Genomic DNA, 22,039 nt, shown 5'->3' with positions numbered 1-22,039 from the left:
GATAGAAGCTATTGTTTCAAAATGTAACAATAAATAAATGGGTCTCCACTTCCCAAGGTGAATCATCTTTGTTTCTATTTAGATCTGAGTGTGCCTTTCTTGCAAGGTGCAGTGACAGTCTTGTAGCACTTACCTGTCCAACTGCTTGTAGGTTATAGCAGATGATGTCCTTATTTGCTACTGAAGCTCCATAGAGAAGTGTCTCTGTGAGCCAGCAAAGTCCCAGGAGCAGGTCACAGAAGCTCAGATAAAAAAGTGGTCTTATCTGTCAAAGTAATAAAATCCTCATTTCATACATGATGTAGCTAGGAGAATGTTAACAATGTAACGATTCTTACATTTTATCTTTCTAGTAGGAAACTGGCATCATTTTTCTGGGGCCTCTGCTATTGGCTGATTGTAGGGAATGCAAATGAAGACTACAGATAGGAAGGAATCTATAACATAACTACAGTTATCCCAACTGTTCTGGAATCAGAGTACTCATGGATAGATTAGTACTGAAACTTCTTACTCATAGGGACACTCCTTTCTTAGGTATAGGGTTAAAAAAAGAGTGGAAAGATGAGAAATTTTGCAGTGGACATGTACCACAAGGAGACAATTGAGAGTGCTTTAGTGGCACAGGCAACATCTTCTACTTTTTTTTTTTTTTTGAGACAGAGTTTTGCTCTGTCACCCAGGCTAGAGTGCAGTGGCACAATCTCAGCTCACTGCAAGCTCCGCCTCTCAGGTTCACACCATTCTCCTGCCTCAGCCTCCCAAGTAGCTGGGACTATAGGTGCCTGCCACCGCGCCCGGCTAATTTTTGTATTTTTAGTAGAGACGGGGCTCCATCATGTTAGCCAGGATGGTCTCGATCTCCTGACCTCATGATCCACCCGCCTCAGTCTCCCAAAGTGCTGGGATTACAGGTGTGAGCCACTGCGCCCAGTGGCAACATCTTCTAAATATAAAAAATGAGGTAATCTGCTAAGTGTTTAGGGATGTGGCTGAAGACTTAAAGAAAATGAAAACATGTTTACAGTAATAAAAAGTCAGGGTAAAAAGTCAGTAATAGTGAAAAATGTCAGAATGAACTGTACATGTTGCCTTTCAATTTCTGACCACACTAGTGAAATCTGTCTTCTTATCCTTCTCCTTTTGGCATCCCCATTCCCACTTATCTAAAAATAGTTTTGGTCCTTCTATGGAGAAAATTATAAAACATTTATTGAGGGACTCCTAAAGGAGGTCTAAAGTGAAGAAATATGTCATATGCTTATAGATTGTAAGATGCAATACTATAAAAATTTCAATTCTGCCTAAATTGTTCTATAGATTAAATGCAATCTCAATGAAAGCTCAACCTACTTTCCTGTGGAACTTGACAAGCTGACTCTAAATCTGATGTAGAAATACAAAATATCACCCTGTGAGCCGCAATCCAAGGGAGTAACGGTTGGGTGTTTGCCATCTTAGGGAGAAGCTCTCATCCATGGCACACCTGGCATGGGCAAACCCCTTTAATGCACCACACCTGCAGCTTGTGGACAATGGCCTCACGGACCTCCACAGCAGCCCCACAGGACCCACAGGCCCCCCTCACTGCTCTCTTAACCTGGCAGCTGCTGCCTTATAAAAGTACAGTTGTGAATTTGACTCCACGAAGTATTATGCACTGTGTGGTTCTCGTGGGGTCTTAGGTTGTGATCTGACACACACTGTGGTCATTCCCCTAGGTTTAGTGAAATGCTGTATGCAGGTGGATCCCCAAAAGTACAAGGGCATATTTAATGGATTCTCAGTTACACTTAAGGAGGATGGTGTTCATTGTTTGGCTAAAGGACGGGCTCTAACTTTCATTGGTCACTCCATGCAGGGGCTCTGCAAGTTTGGCTTTTATGAAGTCTTTAAAGTCTTGTATAGCAACATACTCCCAGAGCATGTTATCTCTGGTGCACATCACTATACTTGGCTGCCTCTGCCAGTGCTGAATTACTTGCTGTAACTGCCCTATGGAAGCTGGTAAGGTTCAAATTCAAACCCAATCAGGTTAGACCAAGACTTTGAGGGATGCAGCTCCCAAGATGTATAAGGAAGAAGGCCTAAAAACATTCTACAGAGGGGTTGCTCCTCTCTGGATGAGACAGATAGCATATGCCATGATAAGTTTGCCTGCTTTTAAGGTACTGTTGAAGCATTGTACAAGTTTGTGGTTCAGAAGCCCTGTAGTGAATGTTCAAAGGCAGAGGAGCTGGTTGTAACATTTGTAGCAGGTTACATACCTGGAGTGTTTTGTGCAATTGTTTCTCACCCTGATGATTCTGTGGTATTTGTGTTAAATAAAGAAAAAGGTAGCAGTGCTTCTCAAGTTCTCCAGAGACTTGGATTTAAAGGTGTATGGAAGGGACTGTTTGCCTGTATCATTATGACTGGTACTCTGACTGCACTACAGTAGTTTATCTATGATTCTAGATGCCAGAATCTCTGAAGAAGAGGCTTGGGTCAACTCAGCAGATAGATCAAAGCAAATGTGGGCTGAATCTGCCTGTTGATCAGTGTTGAAGAAAGTACAAAAGGAACTTTCATATATTTGACAGTGTAGGAAATTGTCTATTCCTGATATTATTACTATAGTACTCTTGCTTAAGTCAAGAATTTCAAATTTACCATTGAAATAAACCCAATTCTTCAGGGAAAAAAAATACAAAATATTAAGATAACCAAGACACTCTTAAAAAAAAAAGGAGAACTTGCCCCACCTCATCTTAAGACTTATTGCGGGATCTGGCCAGCAGCCTGCAATGCAACGGGGCTCTTTCTTTGTTCCCAGACGGATCGGCAGGTTGAGAAATAAAAGACAGACACGAAATAGTGAAAGCTGGGTCCAGGGGGGTCACCACCTTCTGGTCCTGCGATGCCGCCAATGCACTGGATATATCAGCATTTATTATTAAGTTTAGTGAGGGCGGGGGCAGGTTAGTGAGGGATTTAGGGTCGTTTATGAGGTGAGATGATCACATGGAGATGAAATAATTCTTTAACATAACATCGGTATGCAGAGGTGCAGTATACAGAGATAAGAATTTAAATATAGTGTGTGCGTCAGCAATTTCTAACAGAGCCTTGAAACAGAAACACAGTCTATCCATAACCTATGTTTAGTAAGATACTAATCAGCAATAATAACTGCAGCAAAAGCTGGTTGCAAACAATCAATAGAAACAGGACGTGAAACAACCGGTTAGACCACAAATTCTCAGAAAGGAGTATGCCTTAACCCTAAAGAGACCTAGAAGACCTGTGGCAAGATAAAGGCGTTTATAACCCTATCTTCTCCATATGAAACAGGTGCCCCTCATGTGTCCATTTATAGGCTCTCCACAAGGGTCTCATTCCATTCCCAGAGCTATGAACATCTGCTTTTCTGGGATAGGAATCTTGGTGATGTGAAACCTCCCTGACTGCACATCCGTTTATAGGCTCTCTGCAGGGGGAAGCACATCACGTGCTGTTGGCTCATTTTGGCAGTCCAACCTGACATTGTCTTTACACAGTCCTGCATGCAATTTTGTATTTACAATAATCAGGAGCATTTAATCTTTTATTCCGTAGCAACAGTTTCAGGGGGTCTCCCTACAAAGACTAACATAGACCTAGAGAGAAGATACTGTGGTACTAGTACAGGGATGGACAAATAGGTGAATAGAATGAAAATATCCCAAATTAAGCCCAGCAATATATATATATCTCTCTGATGTATGATACAAGTGACTTTTTCAATCAGTGGAAAAGGGACAGTCTTTTCAAAATATGAAGCTAGAACAATTGGGTATCCATACAGGGAAAAAAAAATGAAATTAGGCCCCTACTTTGTATCACACTACACTCAAAAAATCAGTTCTAGGACGGGCACGGTGGCTCATGTCTGTAATCCCTGTACTTTGGGAGGTGGGCAGATCACCTGAGGTCAGCAGTTCAAAACCAGCCTGGCCAACATGGCGAAACCCCATCTCTACTAAAAATACAGAAATTAGCTGGGCATGGTGGTGGGCGTCTGTAATCCCACACTCAGGAGGCTGAGGCAGGAGAATCATTTGAACCCAGGAGGCGGAGGCTGCAGTGAGCCGAGATCGCGCCACTGCACTCCAGCCTGAGCGACAGAGTGAGACTCCATCTAATCAGTTCTAGGCCAGGCTCAGTGGATTATGACTACAATCCTAACACTTTGGGAGGCCGAGGCAGGAGACCTGCTTGAGCCCAGGAGTTCAAGACCAGACTGGGCAACATGGTGGATTCCATCTCTACAAATAATATAAAACACAAAAAAATTAGCTGGTCACGGTGACATACACTTGTGGTCCCAGCTACTTGGGAGTCTGAGGCAGGAGGATCACTTGAGACCAGAAGGTCGAGGTTGCAGTGAGCCATTAATGCATCACTGCACTTCAGCCAGGGCAACAGAACAAGACCCTGTCTCAAAAAAAAAAAAAAAAAAAAAAAAAAAAAAAAATCCATTCCAAGTGGTTTAAAGACCAAAATGTGAAAGGGCAAAAACAATAAATCTTTTTTTTACATTCTATGTCATTTTATTCCGTAGCAATAGTTTCAGGGGGTCTCCTATGTTAGTAAAAAGACTAACATAGACCTAGAAAGAAGTGCAAGCAAACCTCACCTCGTTTTGCCCTCCTTTGCCCTGCCAAAGACTTTTGATATGTTTTAACATCTCCCTATACATAGGGTCCCTTTCCTTTCCTTTTCCTCTTTCCCCCTTTCCCTTTCCTGGGAGTCCAAATGGCCATAAACATATGAAAATATGCCCTACCTTATTAGTAATAAAGGAAATGAAAAATTAAAACTACAATAAGAAAATAATTATACACCCATGGCAAAAATTTTAAGTCTGATAATAGCGAGTATTAATGGGAACAAAAAGCAACAGGACCCTTTATACACTGCTGGCACAACCAGCTGGAAAAGAGTTTGGCATTAATTTAGGGGCAGTGGAAATCCTATGACAATTCTGATATTGGGCAAATACACTAGATAAACTTGTTCATCTGTGCACCAGAAAACGTGTACAAGAATGCTTATAGCAGCATAATGTACAAGAATGCTTATACAAGAATGCTTATGTACAAGAAAACATGTACAAGAATGCTTATAGCAGCATAAGCAGGTAAATAAATTCTAGTATATTCATACTACAGAATACCAAACATCAATGAAAATGAAATGACCTCGTGCTCTATACAACGTGGATACATCTCACAAATAATATTGAGGGATAAAAGCAACTCACAAAACAATACATACAAAAATACATATAGCATTATTCCATTTATATCGAGTTCAAAAACGAGCAAAACTAAATTGTTTAAACATACATACATTTCTGGTAAACTGTACATAAGAGTAAAAAAATGCTTATCACAAAAATCTGGATACTGATTATCTCTAAAGGTGGGAGGGAGAGCTGTGATTGGGAAGAACCTCAACAGGTATATGTCTGGAGGTACAGGTAATGTTCCATTTCTTGTCACTAGTGTTTGTTTATAATCATTCTTTAAACAGTACATATATGTTTCATGCATTCTAGTTCATGTCTGATATATCTCACAATAAAAAAATACATTTACAAATTTTAAAGTCCTGGCCAAGCATTGTGGCTCAAGCCTATAATCCCAGCACTTTGTGAGGCTGAGGCGGGAAGACTGAATGAAGCCAGGAGTTCCAGGCCAGCCTTGGCAACATAAACGAGACCCCTGTCTCTACAAAATTAAAAATTAAAAAAATTAGCTGGCTATGGTGGCATGCACCTGTAGTCCCAGCTATTCAGGAAGCTGAGGTGGCAGGATCGCTTGGGTCTAGCAGTTTGAGGCTACAGTAGGCTATGTACTATGGCCTGAGTGACATTGCAAAATCCTGTTATTTAAAAAAAAAAAAAAAAAAAAAACAGATATTACCTAATACGAGAACTAATCTCCCTATATATACAAAAGAGAATTTCTCATCTCTTTCTCCCAAGCCCACCTGTACAAGAGGATTTTTCTCATATATTTCTCCCAAACCAGAAAAAGAGGTAAGATGCTAATTAATATCTTGTTAATAGGGTTAGACGGTCACGTTGCCTTGGCTAACAGAAACATAAACAAGTGAACTAATATGTAATAAAACATTTAAAAGTATAAAGTATTTAATAAATATCAGCTATTATGTAAACCACATATGGCCTTTTCTCTGGGTAAGCTTGCTAAAATTCCAGCTGGATGGCACAGTCACAGATTCTACTGGCTTATGACCTATCACAAGTTTATAACTGTTAAGAGATTAAAAAAACTAAGACTAAATATGAAATGGTGAAGTCAAGACATATATAGAGACAAATCTCTAAATTTAAAATGTTTTATTTGGGAAGCAAGAATTGTGTTTCAGGGCATACACACAGACTGGGTGGTCTTGGACATGTCTGAAGAACAAAGAGATGACTGAGTTTTATTAGAAAGGGAAATAGTACATGTTATTTTGAAAGCAACCTCACTGGCACCAGAGAAAGTTTTGGGAGTTGGCAAACTCTGATTAGTGAGTGACCATGGTATGTAAAACTGGTCCTAAGAGTCAGGCAAGTCATTTCAGCAACTACAAGGTCAAACTGGTCTCAGGGTTATATTGAGTCATTTCAGTAGCTGGGCTTGTGAAAATATTAATTATTGGAGCAGGTACTGTGTGCTCTGAGAGCTTGTTCCCCCTGGCTTCTCGACTCTGATTTAGTTGGGTATGACAAGAATGATCCAATATATATATAATCAACTTTCACATAAATAATCCCTGGAGAAGAAAAGTGGCCATGCAGCTTTTGTGAGCAAGAACATAATTCTGATCATTAATTCAAGAAATAGCCCTATGAGGCTGGGCGCAGTGGCTCATACCTGTAATCCCCAGCACTTTGGGAGGCTGAGGGGAGCAGATCACCTGAGGTCAGGAGTTCGAGACCAGCCTGACCAATATGGTGAAACCCTGTCTCTACTAAAAATACAAAAAAATTAGCCAGGCATGGTGGCACATGCCTGTAGTCCCAGCTACTCAGGAGGCTGAGGCAGGAGAATCACTTGAACCTGGGAGATGGAGGTTGCAGTGAGCCGAGATTGTGCCACTGCACTCCAGCCTGGGCTACAGAGCAAGACTCCATCTCAAAAAAAAAGTTATATATATACACACACACACGTGTGTGTATGTGTGCATATAATACACACACACGTGTATGTGTGTGTATGTGTATATTATATATACACATATATGTGTATATGTGTGTATATTATATACACACATATATGTGTATATGTGTGTATATTATATACACACATATACACATATATGTGTATATGTGTGTATATTATATATACACATATGTGTGTATGTGTGTATGTTATATATACACATATGTGTATGTGTGTATGTTATATATACACATATGTGTATGTGTGTATGTTATATACACACATATATGTGTATATGTGTGTATGTTATATACACACATATATGTGTATATGTGTGTATGTTATATACACACATATATGTGTATATGTGTGTATGTTATATACACACATATATGTGTATATGTGTGTATGTTATATACACACATATATGTGTATATGTGTGTATGTTATATACACACATATATGTGTATATGTGTGTATGTTATATACACACATATATGTGTATATGTGTGTATATTATATATACACATATATATAGCAACTAATAATTTTCACAAAAACCATTTATATTGTTTCAACCTTTCTGCTTAAAACTGTACTATGAGATGAGCAAACAATCCCACAAGATGATTTGAGACATAAAAAAATAAACAAAAGACAACCTATCTAGCATGAATATCCTATTGACAAACACAATGAAGAATTAAAAATCACAACCCACAGTGTGCCACTTTACCAAGAAATGGAACTGGAATGATTTTGGTAGAGGTAAATGCTTCACAACAGTCTTCTTGTGTAGTATAGTTTAATTGTGGTTGTTTAGAACTGCTCTTGCAGGCTAATATTTATGCTGTTTTTTTTTTAAGTCATCACTGTAAAAAGGGTAGACCTTTGTAGATTTTTCTAACAATGAAAATATGTAGATACTGGTCTGGTCTCATCATTTAGGCCAATTAATAAAATAATAAATGCATCAAAAAAGTAAAACAAAATCATCATGTGACTAACACAATTCTCCTTGATAAATCAGAGAGTATTACTCCTCAATAGTGTCTATAAATTTGAATTATTCATAGCTGAAACAATATACAAACAACATAATTAATCAAGCGGTTCAAAAGAAAATTACTCAAATTACCTATTTATCATTTTACATGTAGCAATTACTTTTTAAAAATCCTTTAAATTTTATCTAGGGATAAGCACTCACATAGTGGCTAAGTCCCAAAGAACTTCAAAACATTTTTTAAAAATTCATCCCTGAGAAATGAGAGATAGAAAAATATCTTTAAAAACAGAAACAACAGACTTATGCGTTCTTTTAACAATCTCAGCACAGAGTGAGCTACTATTAAGAGTGAGCAAATATTCCAGTCCTGGAGAGTTATTGCCTCTCATGATCTGATTTTTTTTCTTTCTTTTTTTTTTTTTTTTTGAAATAGGGTCTCACTTTGTCACCCAGGTTGCAGTGCAGTGGCCCGATCTCGGCTTACTGCAGTCTGTCTTACTGCAGTCTTTCTTACTTACTTACTTACTTACTGAGCCTTCCAGGCTCAAGTGATCCTCGTGTCTCAGCCTTTATTCCAATAATGACCTAAATAATAACTTCTGCTAGCATCTCTTCTGAGTCTCTATTTCCTCCACGGATATTCATCCAAATAATAAAAGTAACACAGTTGCAATTGAGTTTACTATTATCAATGGCATTCTCATCACAGTTGTTACAGATTGAATATGGTTCATTAGCTGAGATTTAATTCCTGGCTCCTCCCCGAATCCACCAATTCTCTAGTCTATTATCCAGCCAATGTTCTTGAGGAATCTCTCCTTGTGCAGCATGGTGATGGCGCTGACACAGAGCAGGGCTGCCTGCAGCAGTGAGTACAAGGTAAAGGTCACGACCATCCAAGCTCCCCTGAGGTCCAACTGATTCTTCTCTGTTGCCACAAGGGACTTGTCACCACCATGGCTGGTGCTTTCCTCTCTATTTGTCTTTAATTTAAACCACGGGCAGAATAAACCAAGAGCTCTCCCTACTCAAGAGCATCTCTATTTTGTTTTAATTATAAATAATAAGAAAAAAAAGTCACTTCCTAAGCCAAATTAGACCTCAACACCTTATATCTTTATACAGTCCCAACCGACTGTTATGCCAGAAAGTCACCTCGGACAGTAGTTTCCAAACAAGAACAATTTCGCCCCGATCCCACCCTCACAGGGACATTCAGCAATTTTTTTCTTTTTAAGAGATAGGGTCCTGCTCTGTCACCCAGGCTGGAGTGCAGTGATATGATCACAGCTCATTGCAGCCTTGAACTCCTGTGCTCAAGCAATCCTCCCACCTCGGCCTCCTGGGTAGCTAGAACTATAGGCACCTGCCACTACACCTGGACCATTTGGTGTTGTTTGAAGAAATTTTTCGTTGTCACAACTAAAGAACAGAGGGTTTACTACTAGTATCTAGCTGATAAAGGCTGCCAAACGTCCTATGTACAGGACTACAAATAATTATCTAGCCCCAAACCTCAATAAAGCTGAGGTTGAGAAACCCTGCTTTCAGAGATAAAACTTAGCTCTCTCTATTGTGTAACTCATACTTTATTAACTTAATCACATCTGAACTCAAATTCCAGTAAAGGAAATAAACATTAGGAAAATCTGAATCAGAAGATGTTTGACTTAAAATTACTTTAGCAGGCAATGACAATACAGTATCAAGACTTTTACTTTCCAGTTTGACTTACATAGTCACAATCTACCTCTGAAACTTCAAAATCCATTTTTATTGGACATTATATTTTGGTGGTTTAAAAGTGTGTGGGGGAGAGGCTCTGGAATAAGACAAGGCTGCATTCAAATTCCAGCTCCAACACTTACTAGCTGTAAGAACTTAGGAAAGTCCCCTAACCTTACCAGGATTTAGTTTCCTTGTCTACAATATCATCTATTGTAGACTACTAATAATATCCATCTCAAAGTTTTTTAAGGATTAAATGAAAAATACATTGAAAGCACTGAGCAAATGTATCTAGAATATAATAAATACTAATTTTTTTTTTAATTTGGAGAGCAATTAGTTAAGAGTATGGACTTTTAAAAATCCTTGCTCTTGGCCGGGCTCACAGCTGTAATCCCAGCATTTTGGGAGGCCCAGGCAGGTGGATCAGGAGGTCAGGAGTTCAAGATCAATCAGGCCAAGATGGTGAAACCCTGGCTGAGGCAGGAGAATTGCTTGAATCCAGGAGGCGAAGGTTGCAGTGAGCCGAGATTGCACCACTGCACTCCAGCCTGGACAACAAGAGTGAAACTCTGTCTCAAAAAAAAAAAAAAAATTAGTTGGACACAGTGGCAGTCACCTGTAATTCCAGCTACTCAGGAGGTTGAGGCAGAAGAATCACTTGAAACTGGGCAGCAGAGGTTGTAGTGAGCCAAGATCGTGCCACTGCACTCCAGCCTGGGTAACAGGGTGAGACTCCGTCTCAAGAAGAAAGAAAAAAAAAAAACCCTGCTCTTCTACTTACTGTGTAACTTGAACAAATTATTTCCTGACCTTGAACCACAATTTCCTCTTTTGTGAAATGGGCCTAATACTATCCCTCTTATAGATTGATGAGGACCAATGAGATAAAGTATGTAAAGCACTCAGCATAGTTGGAAAATAGTAAGCGTTTAACATACAGAAGTTATTTTTATTATTAAAGTGGGCCCAATAAAACCCAATGGCATTTCCCACATATAAAAGCTCTCCCATACACGTCCTGACCTATGCTTTGCCTAATTTTGTGCTATTTGGTCTGGTTAGAAAATAGCTGTTATATTTCTCTTAAAATCTGTTTACTAAGCTAGAAAATACATCACTCTCCCTAGTACTCTGTTAATCAGGAAGGTTTTTAATTTGATCTTTTTGGTATGAATAGTTTAAGATGTATTTTTACTCTGTTTTCACCATAAAATTGCAATTGCCTAGAAGGCCAGAGAAGCAAAATAAGTATGTTTCATATACTAAAGTTTTTAAACTATCTCCTAGTCCCAGTAGCAATTTTACTAAAGTATCAAAATCCGAGAACTCACCTCTAGGCAGGTTCCTGCTATGCTTAGAGTGAATATTGGTCAGACAACATTCTGTTTCCTTAGCCTTAGCAATTAACACATACCAAAGAAATCCACATTTAATAGTTAATCTCGGGGCCGGGTGTGGTGGCTCACGCCTGTAATCCCAGTACTTTGGGAGGCCGAGGTGGGCGGATCACAAGGTCAGGAGATCGAGACCATCCTGGCTAACATGGTGAAACCCCATCTCTACTAAAAATACAGAAAATCAGCCAGGCATGGTGGCAGGCGCCTGTAGTCCCAGCTACTCAGGAGGCTGAGGCAGGAGAATGGCATGAACCTGGGAGGTGGAGCTTGCAGTGAGCCGAGATTGCGCCACTGCACTCCAACCTGGGTGACAGAGCAAGACTCCGTCTCAAAAAAAAAAAAAAAAAAAAAAATGTTAATCTCTCAGAATTCGAAGTTATAGCTAAAATAATTACCTAGAAGAAAAGGGAGCTCTATTGACCAAGCCAAAAATATCTCATTGTATCATCATGACAAATTTAAAAGTAATTCATAGAATTATTTCACCATTTATAGGTAACATCTGTTATTTGTTTTGGAGACTAAGTCACTAAAAAGTTCAAATGCAACACAAAGAGAAATCACTCACCTCTGGAGATTTCTGTATATTCTGGAATACAGCATAGGCAATAAGTGAACTTGAACCTATAACACTGAGAGATTTAGAAGATGACTGATCATTAAAGCAGGACAATGGAGTGCCATGGTTTTTGTTATTAATTTTGGGATTTTTTTTTTTACAGTTTTATGGGCATGATTGATATAAAATAAACTGCATTAAAAAAAAATTTTTAGACATGGGGTCTTGCTATGTCAGCCAGGATGGAGTGCAGTGGTGCCATTATAGCTCAACGTAACCTTGAACTCCTGGGCCCCAGTGATCCTCCTGTCTCAGCCTCCTTAATAGCTAAGACTAGAGGTGTGCATCACCACAACTGGCTAATTATTTTATTTTTTGTAGAGGCAGGATCTTGCTATGTTGCCCAGGCTGGTCTCAAACTCCTGGCCTCATGGGATCTTCCCACTTTGGCCTCTCAAGCACTGAGATTGCAGGTGTGAGCCACCATGCCCAGCCCTGCACATATTTTTTTATTTTTATTTTTAATTTTAGAGACAGGGTCTCCTTCTGTCACCCAGGCTAGAGTACAGTGGTATAATCACAGCTCACTGCAGCCTCCAACTCCTGGGCTAAAGTGATCTTCCCACCTCAGTCTCCTGAGTAGCTGGAACTACGGGCATCTGCTACCATGCCCAGCTCATTTAAAAAAAAAATTTTTGTAGAGACAGGGTCTCACTATGTTGCCCAGGCTGGTCTCAAACTCCTGGGCTCAGGTCATCCTCCTGCCTTGGCCTCCAAAAATGCTGGGATTACAGGCATGGGTCACCATATCCAGCCAATTTTTTTTTTTTTTTTTTTTTTTTTGAGACGGAGTCTCGCTCTGTCACCCAGGCTGGAGTGCAGTGGCGCGATCTCAGCTCACTGCAAGCTCCGCCTCCCGGGTTTGCGCCATTCTCCTGCCTCAGCCTCCCGAGTAGCTGGGACTACAGGCGCCCGCCACCTCGCCCGGCTAGTTTTTTGTATTTTTTAGTAGAGACAGGGTTTCACTGTGTTAGCCAGGATGGTCTCGATCTTCTGACCTCGTGATCCGCCCGTCTCGGCCTCCCAAAGTGCTGGGATTACAGGCTTGAGCCACCGTGCCCGGCCCAGCCAATACTTTTAAACAAATATAGAATGCTTCACAAATTTGCATGTTTTCCTTATCCAGAGGCCATGTCAATCTTTTTTTTTTTTTTTTTAATTTGTTTTGAGATAGGGTCTTGCTCTGTCAACCAGGCTGGAGTGCAGTGGCACAATCACAGCTCCTCCTGAGTAGCTGGAACTACAGGCACATACCACCATGTCCAGCTATTTTTATGGTTTTTTGTTTTCTGTTTTGTTTTGTTTTTTGTAGGGACAGGGTTTCACCATGTTGCCCAGGATGGTCTCAAATTCCTGAGCTCAAGCGATCTGCCCACCTCAGTCTCTCAAAGTGTTGGGATTATAGGTGTGAGCTCAGCCCTGCCTATTTTCTCTGTGTCATTCCAATTTTTAGTATAGATACTGCTTAAGTAAGCACTTTGCTATTGATTTTGCAATTGATCCTGTTGACCAGGTTGTCCACTGATATTCAGATGTTATCCTTTAATCAGTTTTTTGTTGTTATTGTTGTTAATGTTGTCATTTTATTAGTAAGAAGATATCAACATGATAAAGAACATCATTTCTTTTTAACTAAAGAGTAAAAGCAAATCCCCGAGGGGGAAATGTGGAAAACTACAGAATTGACCAATTGTGCTTACACTAGTTTAGTTATATGAGATTAAATAAACATACCTCAGAGTAGCCATGACAAATTGTATCCACTGTATTGCAGGAAAAACCTAAATAAAACAAGGAAAAAAGAATAAAACTAAACCTTTTACATTGAATATTCAACCTAACTCTATGTTCATTATTAACTATCTATACAGAATAAATTTTCTTCAAAGCCTAATCTCAAAACGTACTACAAGCCTGAGAATGAGTCAAAAGGCTGAACGGGCCCCTGGAAAGACAAGGTGCTCCTTTTTTCCTCTCTTATTTCTGTTTCTCTGGGAAATAGTATGATTTTTTTAAAAATAGAGATGTGGATTAAAAATGACTAAATGAAAAAAGCAAGCTAGCCAGGCACTGTGGCTCATACCTGTAATCCCGACACTTTGAGAGGCTGAGGTAAAAGGATCACTTGAGGCCAGAAGTTTAAGAAAAAAGAAACCTGGGTGAGAAAACTAATAAAAGGAAGAACAAAATGGAGAGGGGGTAGGAAAAAATGTTGACAGAGAATACAGAGATGTGTGGAAAGAATAGGTAAGAGAAAAGACAAATACTAGAGTTCACTGATAGGAAGAAAGAGGAAAGAGAATAACAGTAAAACAGAGAAACTGAAGAAAAGTTAGTAGTATGGAGAGAGAGACTGTGAGTGAAAAATGCAGAACAGGAAAGAAGAAAGGGAGAACACAAAGGAAGACAGGGAGAGCTTCTGAGCTTACCAAGTCCCAACTGTCCTCCAGAATGCTAGCCTCTAGTGAAAAGGTCATAGGGACTTCAGTCCCAGCTACCCTTGAGCAGCCGATCCTTCCTAGTCAGGTTCTGAATCCTGAAGCAGTGAACAGGTGGCTCCACCCCTACCCCAGTTGGGCTCCTCCTATACCTAATCCTGCCCTGTACCTTGAGGGCAAGGAGAGAGGTACTGACAAGTGCAGGAGAAAGCCAAACAGAAAGAACGAAAACAGAAAGACCAGGTGACAGGAAAACAAAGTTGTAAGTGGCATTAGGAATTAAAAGGAGCAAGAGGCAGAGTAATAAAAAACAGACAGATACAGAAGGGGCAGGATTGAGAAAAAAAGAATGAGTCATAGTGAAAAGATAAATAGAGCTGCAATAGAGAAATGGAACTAAAAAAAGGGGTGGGGGGAGAAATAAATGGGATAGAAAGGAGGTCTCCCTAAAATTTGCCCTTGTTTAGAGACAGAAGCCTGTGATGGAAAAGAGAGATTGCATATTCACTCAATTAATAAAGTTTTAGTAATACTAGTGGAAAGCTGAGGTGGTTATTGATGTTTGTCATCAATTACATTATTCATTAATACACTGATGCTTAAATATCAACTTTGTGCAAAGCAGTGTGTTATGGAAGATATAGAGATAAATAAGATACAGACCCAGCCTTCTAACAGCTTATAATATAGTAGGAAAAATGGCCTGAATACCAAAAATTCAAATGATCTGTGCACAGCAAGAATATACCTACACAGAGTAGCATTCAAAGAGGATTTGGAAGAACTGATAAAATTTGGACAAAGACTGGAGGAAAAAAGAGAGCAGAAGGAAGACCATTCATCTGAGTAATTTATCTTTCATCTAGCTATAATTGCATATAGTCTACAAATCCTTATTGATAACAAATTAAATCACTTGCATGACTAGAGTAATTTAAATACATGACTAATTTATTCATATCAGGTTAAAATTACAGTCCAAAGCAAAACAAAAAACAGGCAGATGCAATGTCATGCACCTGTGGTCCTGGCTACCTGGGAGGTGGAGGCAGAAGGGTCTCTTGAGGCCAGGAGTTTGAGGCTGCAGTGTGCTATGACTGTTCCTGTGAACAGTCATTGCACTCCAACCTGGGCAGCACAGCAAAACACCATTTCTAAAACAAAATAAAACACAGCCAGGTGTGCTGGCCCATGCCTGTAATCCCAGCACTTTGGGAGGTCAAGTCGGGTGGATCACTTGAGGTTAGGAATTTGAGACCAGCCTGGCCAACATGGCAAAACCTTGTCTCTACTAAAAATACCAATATTACCCAGGCGGGGTGGCATGCACCTGTAATCCCAGCTACTCGGGAGGCTGAGGCATGAGAATCACTTGAATCCAGGAGGTGGAGGCTGCAGTAAGCCAAGATCATGACACTGCACTCCAGCCTGGATGATAGAGCGAGACTCCATCTCAAAATAATAAATAAATAAAAATAAAACAAAACAGAAACCAAACCAAACCAAACAAACAAAAAGATTATAGTCTATAGTGGAAGACCAGACATTGTTAAATAAAGGTTACGTTCTAATCACTTTGCTTAAATTGTTAGGTAAACAAATAAATAAAAATACCAGGAAATTTCTAGATCAGAAATCCCCAGCATAAAGTCTTAGGAAGTATTTTAAGGCCTCTACACACACGTCTTACCTCATAAAGGTGAGGAGACTACTGACAGTTTCACCAAGTGATAAGAAAATGCTTTGAGACAAAGGACTGTTGTTTCAGTCAAGAACAAATCTCATGTTGTTCAGAGAACAGCCATGCCAAATTAGTCTGCTGCTCTTGTCAGGACAATCAATGATGAATAACTTTTCTCTTTGGCATTCTCTTCTAAAACATCTATACCATCTACCAACATTTGGGGATTTACTTTCCAGTTTTTCTATCAAAATTAATCCCCTGCTTGCTGTATATTCAGTACTTTGTCCCTTTGAAGTATCTTTGGAAACAATCTTGCCATCTTCCTTTTCTAAAAAGGCTAACCCAAGCTCAAATGATGAAGTAGGTGATATTTACTTTGTTTTCCTTTATCTCTTTTTAGCAAAAAGCTCCTTGCATGCCTGCGGTCCCAATTACTCAGCAGGCTGAGGCAAGAGGATCTCTTGAGGTCAAGAGGTCCAGGCTACAGTGAGCTGTGTTTGCACCACTGCACTCACACTCCAGCCTGGGTGACAGAGTGAAACCCTGTGTTTATAACAACAACAACAAAAACAAAAACAAAACCAAAAAACAGCCGGGTGTGGTGGCTCACGTCTATAATCCCAATACTTTTGGAGGCCAAGGCGGGTGGATCACAAGGTCAGGAGTTCAAGACCAGCCTGGCCAAGATGGTGAAACCCCATCTCTACTAAAAATACAAAAATTAGCTGGGTATGGTGGCGGGCGCCTGGAATCCCAGCTACTAGGGAGGCTGAGACAGAGAATTGCTTGAACCCGGAAGGTGGAAGTTGCAGTGAGCCAAGATCATGCCATTGCACTCCAGCCTGGATGACAGAACAAGAGTTCATCTCAAAAATAAATAAATAAATAAAAGCTCCTTAGCAAGTTCAAACCTATCCCAATTCTTAACTTATTGGGCTACTATATATTACATATCAATTGAAGTTAACACATATTCATAAAATTGCTATCATGAGCAAGTTACTCAAAGTCAAGAAAGACACTTGCCTTTGTAAAATATTTTTATTTAACCAAAAAGTTTTCTAAAAATAACATTTAAAGATTTCTAGGGCCAGGCATGGTGGAGCATGCCTATAATCCCACCACTTTGGGAGGCCGAGGTGGGTGGATCACCTGAGGACAGGAATTCAAGACCAGCCTGACTTAACATGGTGAAATCCCATCTCTACTAAATACAAATAATTAGCTGGGCATGGTGGCGGGTGCCTGTAATGCCAGCTAGCTACTCAGGAGGCTGAGGCAGGAGAATTGCTTGAACCCAGGAGGTGGAGGTTGCAGTGAGCCAAGATTGTACCATTGCACTCCAGCCTGGGCAACAAGAAGTGCTTTTGAGTTGTATCTTAGTAACATTATTGCCAATAAAATGAAGTTTGGAACAAAAGCAAGGAAGGAAATGCCCAGTGCTAGAATTCATGGTGTAATGATTAATGGATATGTTTCTGTCTGACTAAAAAGGATAATACTCAGAATATAAAGTATAAAACAAACATTGTAAGAGGGAACTGAAGATAAAGATTGTAAGAGGGCACTTGACTACTCTAAATAAATCCACCACTCCTGGACTGAACAAATTACACTCCAGAATTTTGATAAAACTTGCCAGTTAACCTAATAAACCATTTGAGAAAAATTTGAGAGTTCATGTAAAAATGGGAAAGTTGCTAGAAACCTGGTGATAACTAAATTAAAGGCAAAAAGATGGTGAAATCTGCAAACCAAACCATACATCAAGGATCTTAGTATTGATCCCAAATAAGAATCTAGAATGAATTGTCCAAAAGATGTGTTTGCAAACAATTAGAAAAAAAAAAGTAACTGCTAAGTCGGCATGGGTTTACCTAAAAAAAAAAAAAAAAAAAAAAAGGCTGGGTGCAGTGGGTCACACCTATAATCTCAACACTAGAGGTCAAGGCAGGAAGGATCACTTGAGACCAGGAGGTCAAGATCGGCCCAGACAACATAATAAAACCCCGTCTCTACAAAAAATACAAAAATCAGTCAGGCATGGTGGCACATGCCTATAGTCCTAGCTACTATAAAGGCTGAGATAGGAGAACCGTTTGAGCCCAGGAGTTTGAGGCTGCAGTGAATCACGATTGCACCACTGCACTCCAGCCTGGGCAACAGAGGGAGAACCTGTCTCAAAATAATAATAATGCCAGACTAATCTGTTCTCTTTTTGGATAGAATTACTAGACATATATCTGAAATTCTAACAAAGCATTTGGTGAGACATTTCATGCAATAAAAATTAGAAAACAGGCCAGGTGCGGTGGCACATGCCTGTAATCCCAGCACTTTGGGAGGCTGAGACAGGCAGATCATCTGAGGTCAGGAGTTCAAGATCAGCCTGGCCAACATGGAGAAACCCCATCTTTACTAAAAATACAAAAATTAGCCAGGTGTGGTGGCACATGCCTGTAATCCCAGCTACCAGGGAGGCTGAGGCAGAAGAATTGCTTGGACCCGGGAGGTGGAGGTTGCAGCGAGCCGAGATAGCGCCACTACACCCCAGCTTGGGTGACAGAGCAACTCCATCTAAAAAAAAAAAAAAAAATTAGAAAATATAGGCTGGATGCAGTGACTCATGCTGTAATCACAGTTACTCAGGAGACTGAGGTGGAAGGGTCCCTTGAGCCCAGGAGTTTGAGGCTTCGGTGAGTTACGATCACACTACTGCACTTCAGCCTGGGTGACACGGTAAGATCCTGTTTCTACAAAAAATAAAGTAAAAAATTACCCAGGTATGGTGGCACATGCCTGTAGTCCTAGCAACTCGGGAGGCTGAGGTGGGAGGATAACTTGAGTTTGAGGTTACAAAGAGTTATGATCACACCACATAATGAGACCCTGTCTCTTAAAAAGAAAAAAGAAAAACAAAGTAGACAAAGTAGAAGCATAATAATTAAGGTCATTCACTGCACAAATAAACCTAAGTGAATGCTAAGTAATTGATCAATATTAACCTAGCAATGACTTCTATTGATATGAACCAGCATACTGACTTGGCACTGTTCTGTAAAACATTTTCATCGATGACTTGAAATAAAACATAGTGAGCATATTTATCAAATGAGTAGTACGTATCTATTGTTGCATAACAATTTTCTACAAATTTGGTGGCTTAAAATACACATTTATTATCTCACAGCTTCTGTGGGTCAGAAGTCCATAGCATGGCTTAACTGGGTCCTCTACTTCAGGGTCCCTCAAAAGGCTATAATCAAGATATCGGCCACAGGTAGAGCCTCCCTCATTTGAAGGCTCAAATAGGGAAGAATCTGGCTCCAAGCTCATGTCATTGTTGTAATTCAGTTCTATGAGGGCTGTTAGACTGAGGGCCTCGGTTCCTAGCTGTTACCGAAAGGCTTCACTCAGTTCCTTGCCATATGGACTTCCGCAAGATCTTCTCCTAGAAAGATGGAAGGTACAATCTTATGTAAACAAATCACTGAAGCAAGATCCCATCACCTTTCGCATATTGTTTTGGTCATAGATCTTACTAAGGGATTATACAAGAACACGAACATCCAGAGGCAGGGATCACTGGAGGTCATCTTAAGAGTCTGCCTACCACTGTGTATTCCTCCAACACATCAAGCATTTTTCCACTTCAGATCATTTGCAACAGTTGTTTCCTCTGTCTTGAGTGCCCCTTCCTCCAGATAATCACAATGGGGTCCTTCTCATCCTTCAAGTATCAGCTCAAATATCATCTCTGAAATGTAACGTTTATCAAATTTCCAAGTACCTTGGTTATATGTTTGTTGTCGGATTCCCCCAATAGACTATAACTTCCTTGAGGGCAGGTAACTTATCTGTTGCGTTCTAAATAAAATGCTATTTATAATAATACCTGTAGTTGTCGAGCTTTTGAAATGTGGCCAATCCAAGTTGAGACATGTTGTAAGTGTAAATATCCACTGAATTTCAAAGTATAAAAGAAAGGGTGTAAAATATCTCAATGACATATTTATATTGATTGTATGTTGCAAGGATATTTGGGATATTATCTTTTTTTTTTTTTTTTTTGAGACAGAGTCTTGCTCTGTTGTCCAGGCTGGAGTGCAGTGGTGCAATCTCAGCTCACTGCAACCCCCACCTCCTGGGTTCAAGCAATTCTCCTGTGTCAGCCTCCTAAGTAGCTGGGACTACAGGCGCCAGCCACCACGCCTGGCTAATTTTTGCATTTTTAGTAGAGACACGGTTTTACCATGTTGGCCAGGCTGGTCTCAAACTCCTGATCTCAAGTGATCCACCTGCCTCGGCCTCCCAAAGTGCTGGGATTACAGGAATCAGCCACCGCGCCCGGCCTATTATCTAAATTATTACACAAGATTATTTTGGATATCTGGAGATACAATATCTCCAGTACCTAAAACAGTGCTTAGAAGAGGCACTCAGTATTTGTTGAATATTTACTCAACAATGTACCAAATTTGTGAGGAATGACAGACTTAAGATCTAAAAAGATCTAAACACTTCAGAATGAGTTTTATTAAATAAAAGTTAATAGAAATAAATGTAAGTATACTGTACTTGGGTCTAAAAAACCAACAGGGCAGAGATTAAGATGAAGAATACAACAATTATCTTATTTTTAAAATCTTAAGTGCTACTATCCAATAGAAACGTAACGTGTGTCACATATGTAATCTTAAATTTTCTAAACGCAACATAAAAAAGCAAGAAAAAATAAGTGACTTTTTTTTTTTTTTTTTTTTTTGAGACAGGGTCTCACTCTGTCACTCTTGCTTAACTATAATGGTACAATCATAGCTCACTGCAGTATCAAACTTCTGGGCCCAGAGATCCTCCCACTTCTACCTCCCAAGTAGCTAGGAATGCGTGCCTCCTATCATGCCTGGCTGATTTTTAAATTTGTTGTAGAGATGAGGTATTGCTGTGTTGACCAGGCTGGTCTCAAGTTATCCTCTAGCCTTGGCCTCCCAAAATGTTGGGATTACAGGCGTGAGCCACTGCGCCTGACTGAAATTAATTTTAATAATACACTTATTGGCTGGGTGGGGTGGCTCACACCTGTAGTCCCAGAACTTTGGGAGGCCAAGGTAAGCGAATCGCTTGAGCTCAGGAGTTCAAGACCAGACAACATGGTGAAACCCCATTTCTACAAAAAAATACAAAAATGAGCTGGGCTTGGTGGCATGTGCCTTCGGTCCCAGCTACTCAGGAGGTGGAGGCGGGAGGTTCGCTTGACCCCAGAGGTGGAGGATTGGGGTGAGGCAGAAGTTGCAGTGAGTCAAGATTGGGCCACTGCATGCCAACCTGGGTGACAGTGAGATCCTGTCTCAAAAAGTAATAACAACATATTTTATTTAACTGAAGTATCCCAATTATTATCACTGCAATGTGTAATCAATGTAAGGATGTCATTGAGATATTTTACATTTTTAATTTTGTACTTTGAAATTCAGTGGGTAGTTACACTTCCACGTCTCAACTTGGATTGGGTACATTTCAAAAGTTCAGTCGCTACATGTATTATTATAAATGCATTTCTATTTAGATAGCTTTTATAACTAGGTTATGGAGGCTGTTGCATTTGGATTTTATCCTGCAGAAGTGCCATTATAAATTCCTGAGCATTATAAAGGCTTTAGTGAGTACATACTTTATGCCAGGCACCACTCTCAATGCTTCATATGCATTAACTAATTTCATCTACTCACAATCCTATGAATTATTACTATCCTAATTTTACATGATAAAACTGTGAATATTAACATAATGGCAATATACAGTACTAAAAGATGAGACTGACAAGAGTTAGGTTATTTTTATTTACTTACTTATATCCCTCTTTGACTTAGATAATATTTGAGGTCATTTAAAAAACTACATAAATAAGACAAAATAACATGAGTTGAAAGTGGGACAAAAGAAGGAACATTTCTGCTGATGT

At 39.8% G+C, this 22,039-nt stretch overlaps 1 protein-coding gene and 1 pseudogene across 13 annotated transcripts in view; one reads left to right on the top strand and one right to left on the bottom strand.

Annotated features, from left to right (window-relative positions):
- Positions 1 to 22,039, bottom strand: part of LOC105493731 (transmembrane protein 116) — a 130,032-nt gene that overhangs the window by 102,234 nt on the left and 5,759 nt on the right. For 3 of the 13 annotated variants that reach the window (XR_011608830.1, XM_071071061.1, XM_071071058.1), the window contains exons 1-4: positions 14,385 to 14,510; positions 13,690 to 13,736; positions 11,905 to 11,968; positions 134 to 265 (exon numbers count right to left, since the gene is read on the bottom strand). Coding sequence is in view for 9 of the 13 variants with exons in the window: in XM_071071061.1 (XP_070927162.1) it covers positions 134 to 265; positions 11,905 to 11,968; positions 13,690 to 13,736; positions 14,385 to 14,432 (291 nt within the window). In the remaining 4 variants the exon portion in view is untranslated. Of the gene's footprint in view, positions 1 to 133; positions 266 to 11,904; positions 11,969 to 13,689; positions 13,737 to 14,384; positions 14,516 to 22,039 lie in introns of those variants that run through there. The other 10 variants (XM_071071067.1, XM_071071065.1, XM_071071064.1 and 7 more) reach the window with 5 other exon arrangements.
- LOC105493725 (solute carrier family 25 member 3 pseudogene) lies at positions 960 to 2,473 on the top strand (annotated as a pseudogene).

The sequence above is a fragment of the Macaca nemestrina genome, chromosome 10 (assembly GCF_043159975.1).
Source record: "Macaca nemestrina isolate mMacNem1 chromosome 10, mMacNem.hap1, whole genome shotgun sequence".
Taxonomy (NCBI): domain Eukaryota; kingdom Metazoa; phylum Chordata; class Mammalia; order Primates; family Cercopithecidae; genus Macaca; species Macaca nemestrina.
This window is presented reverse-complemented; position numbering and strand designations above follow the sequence as displayed.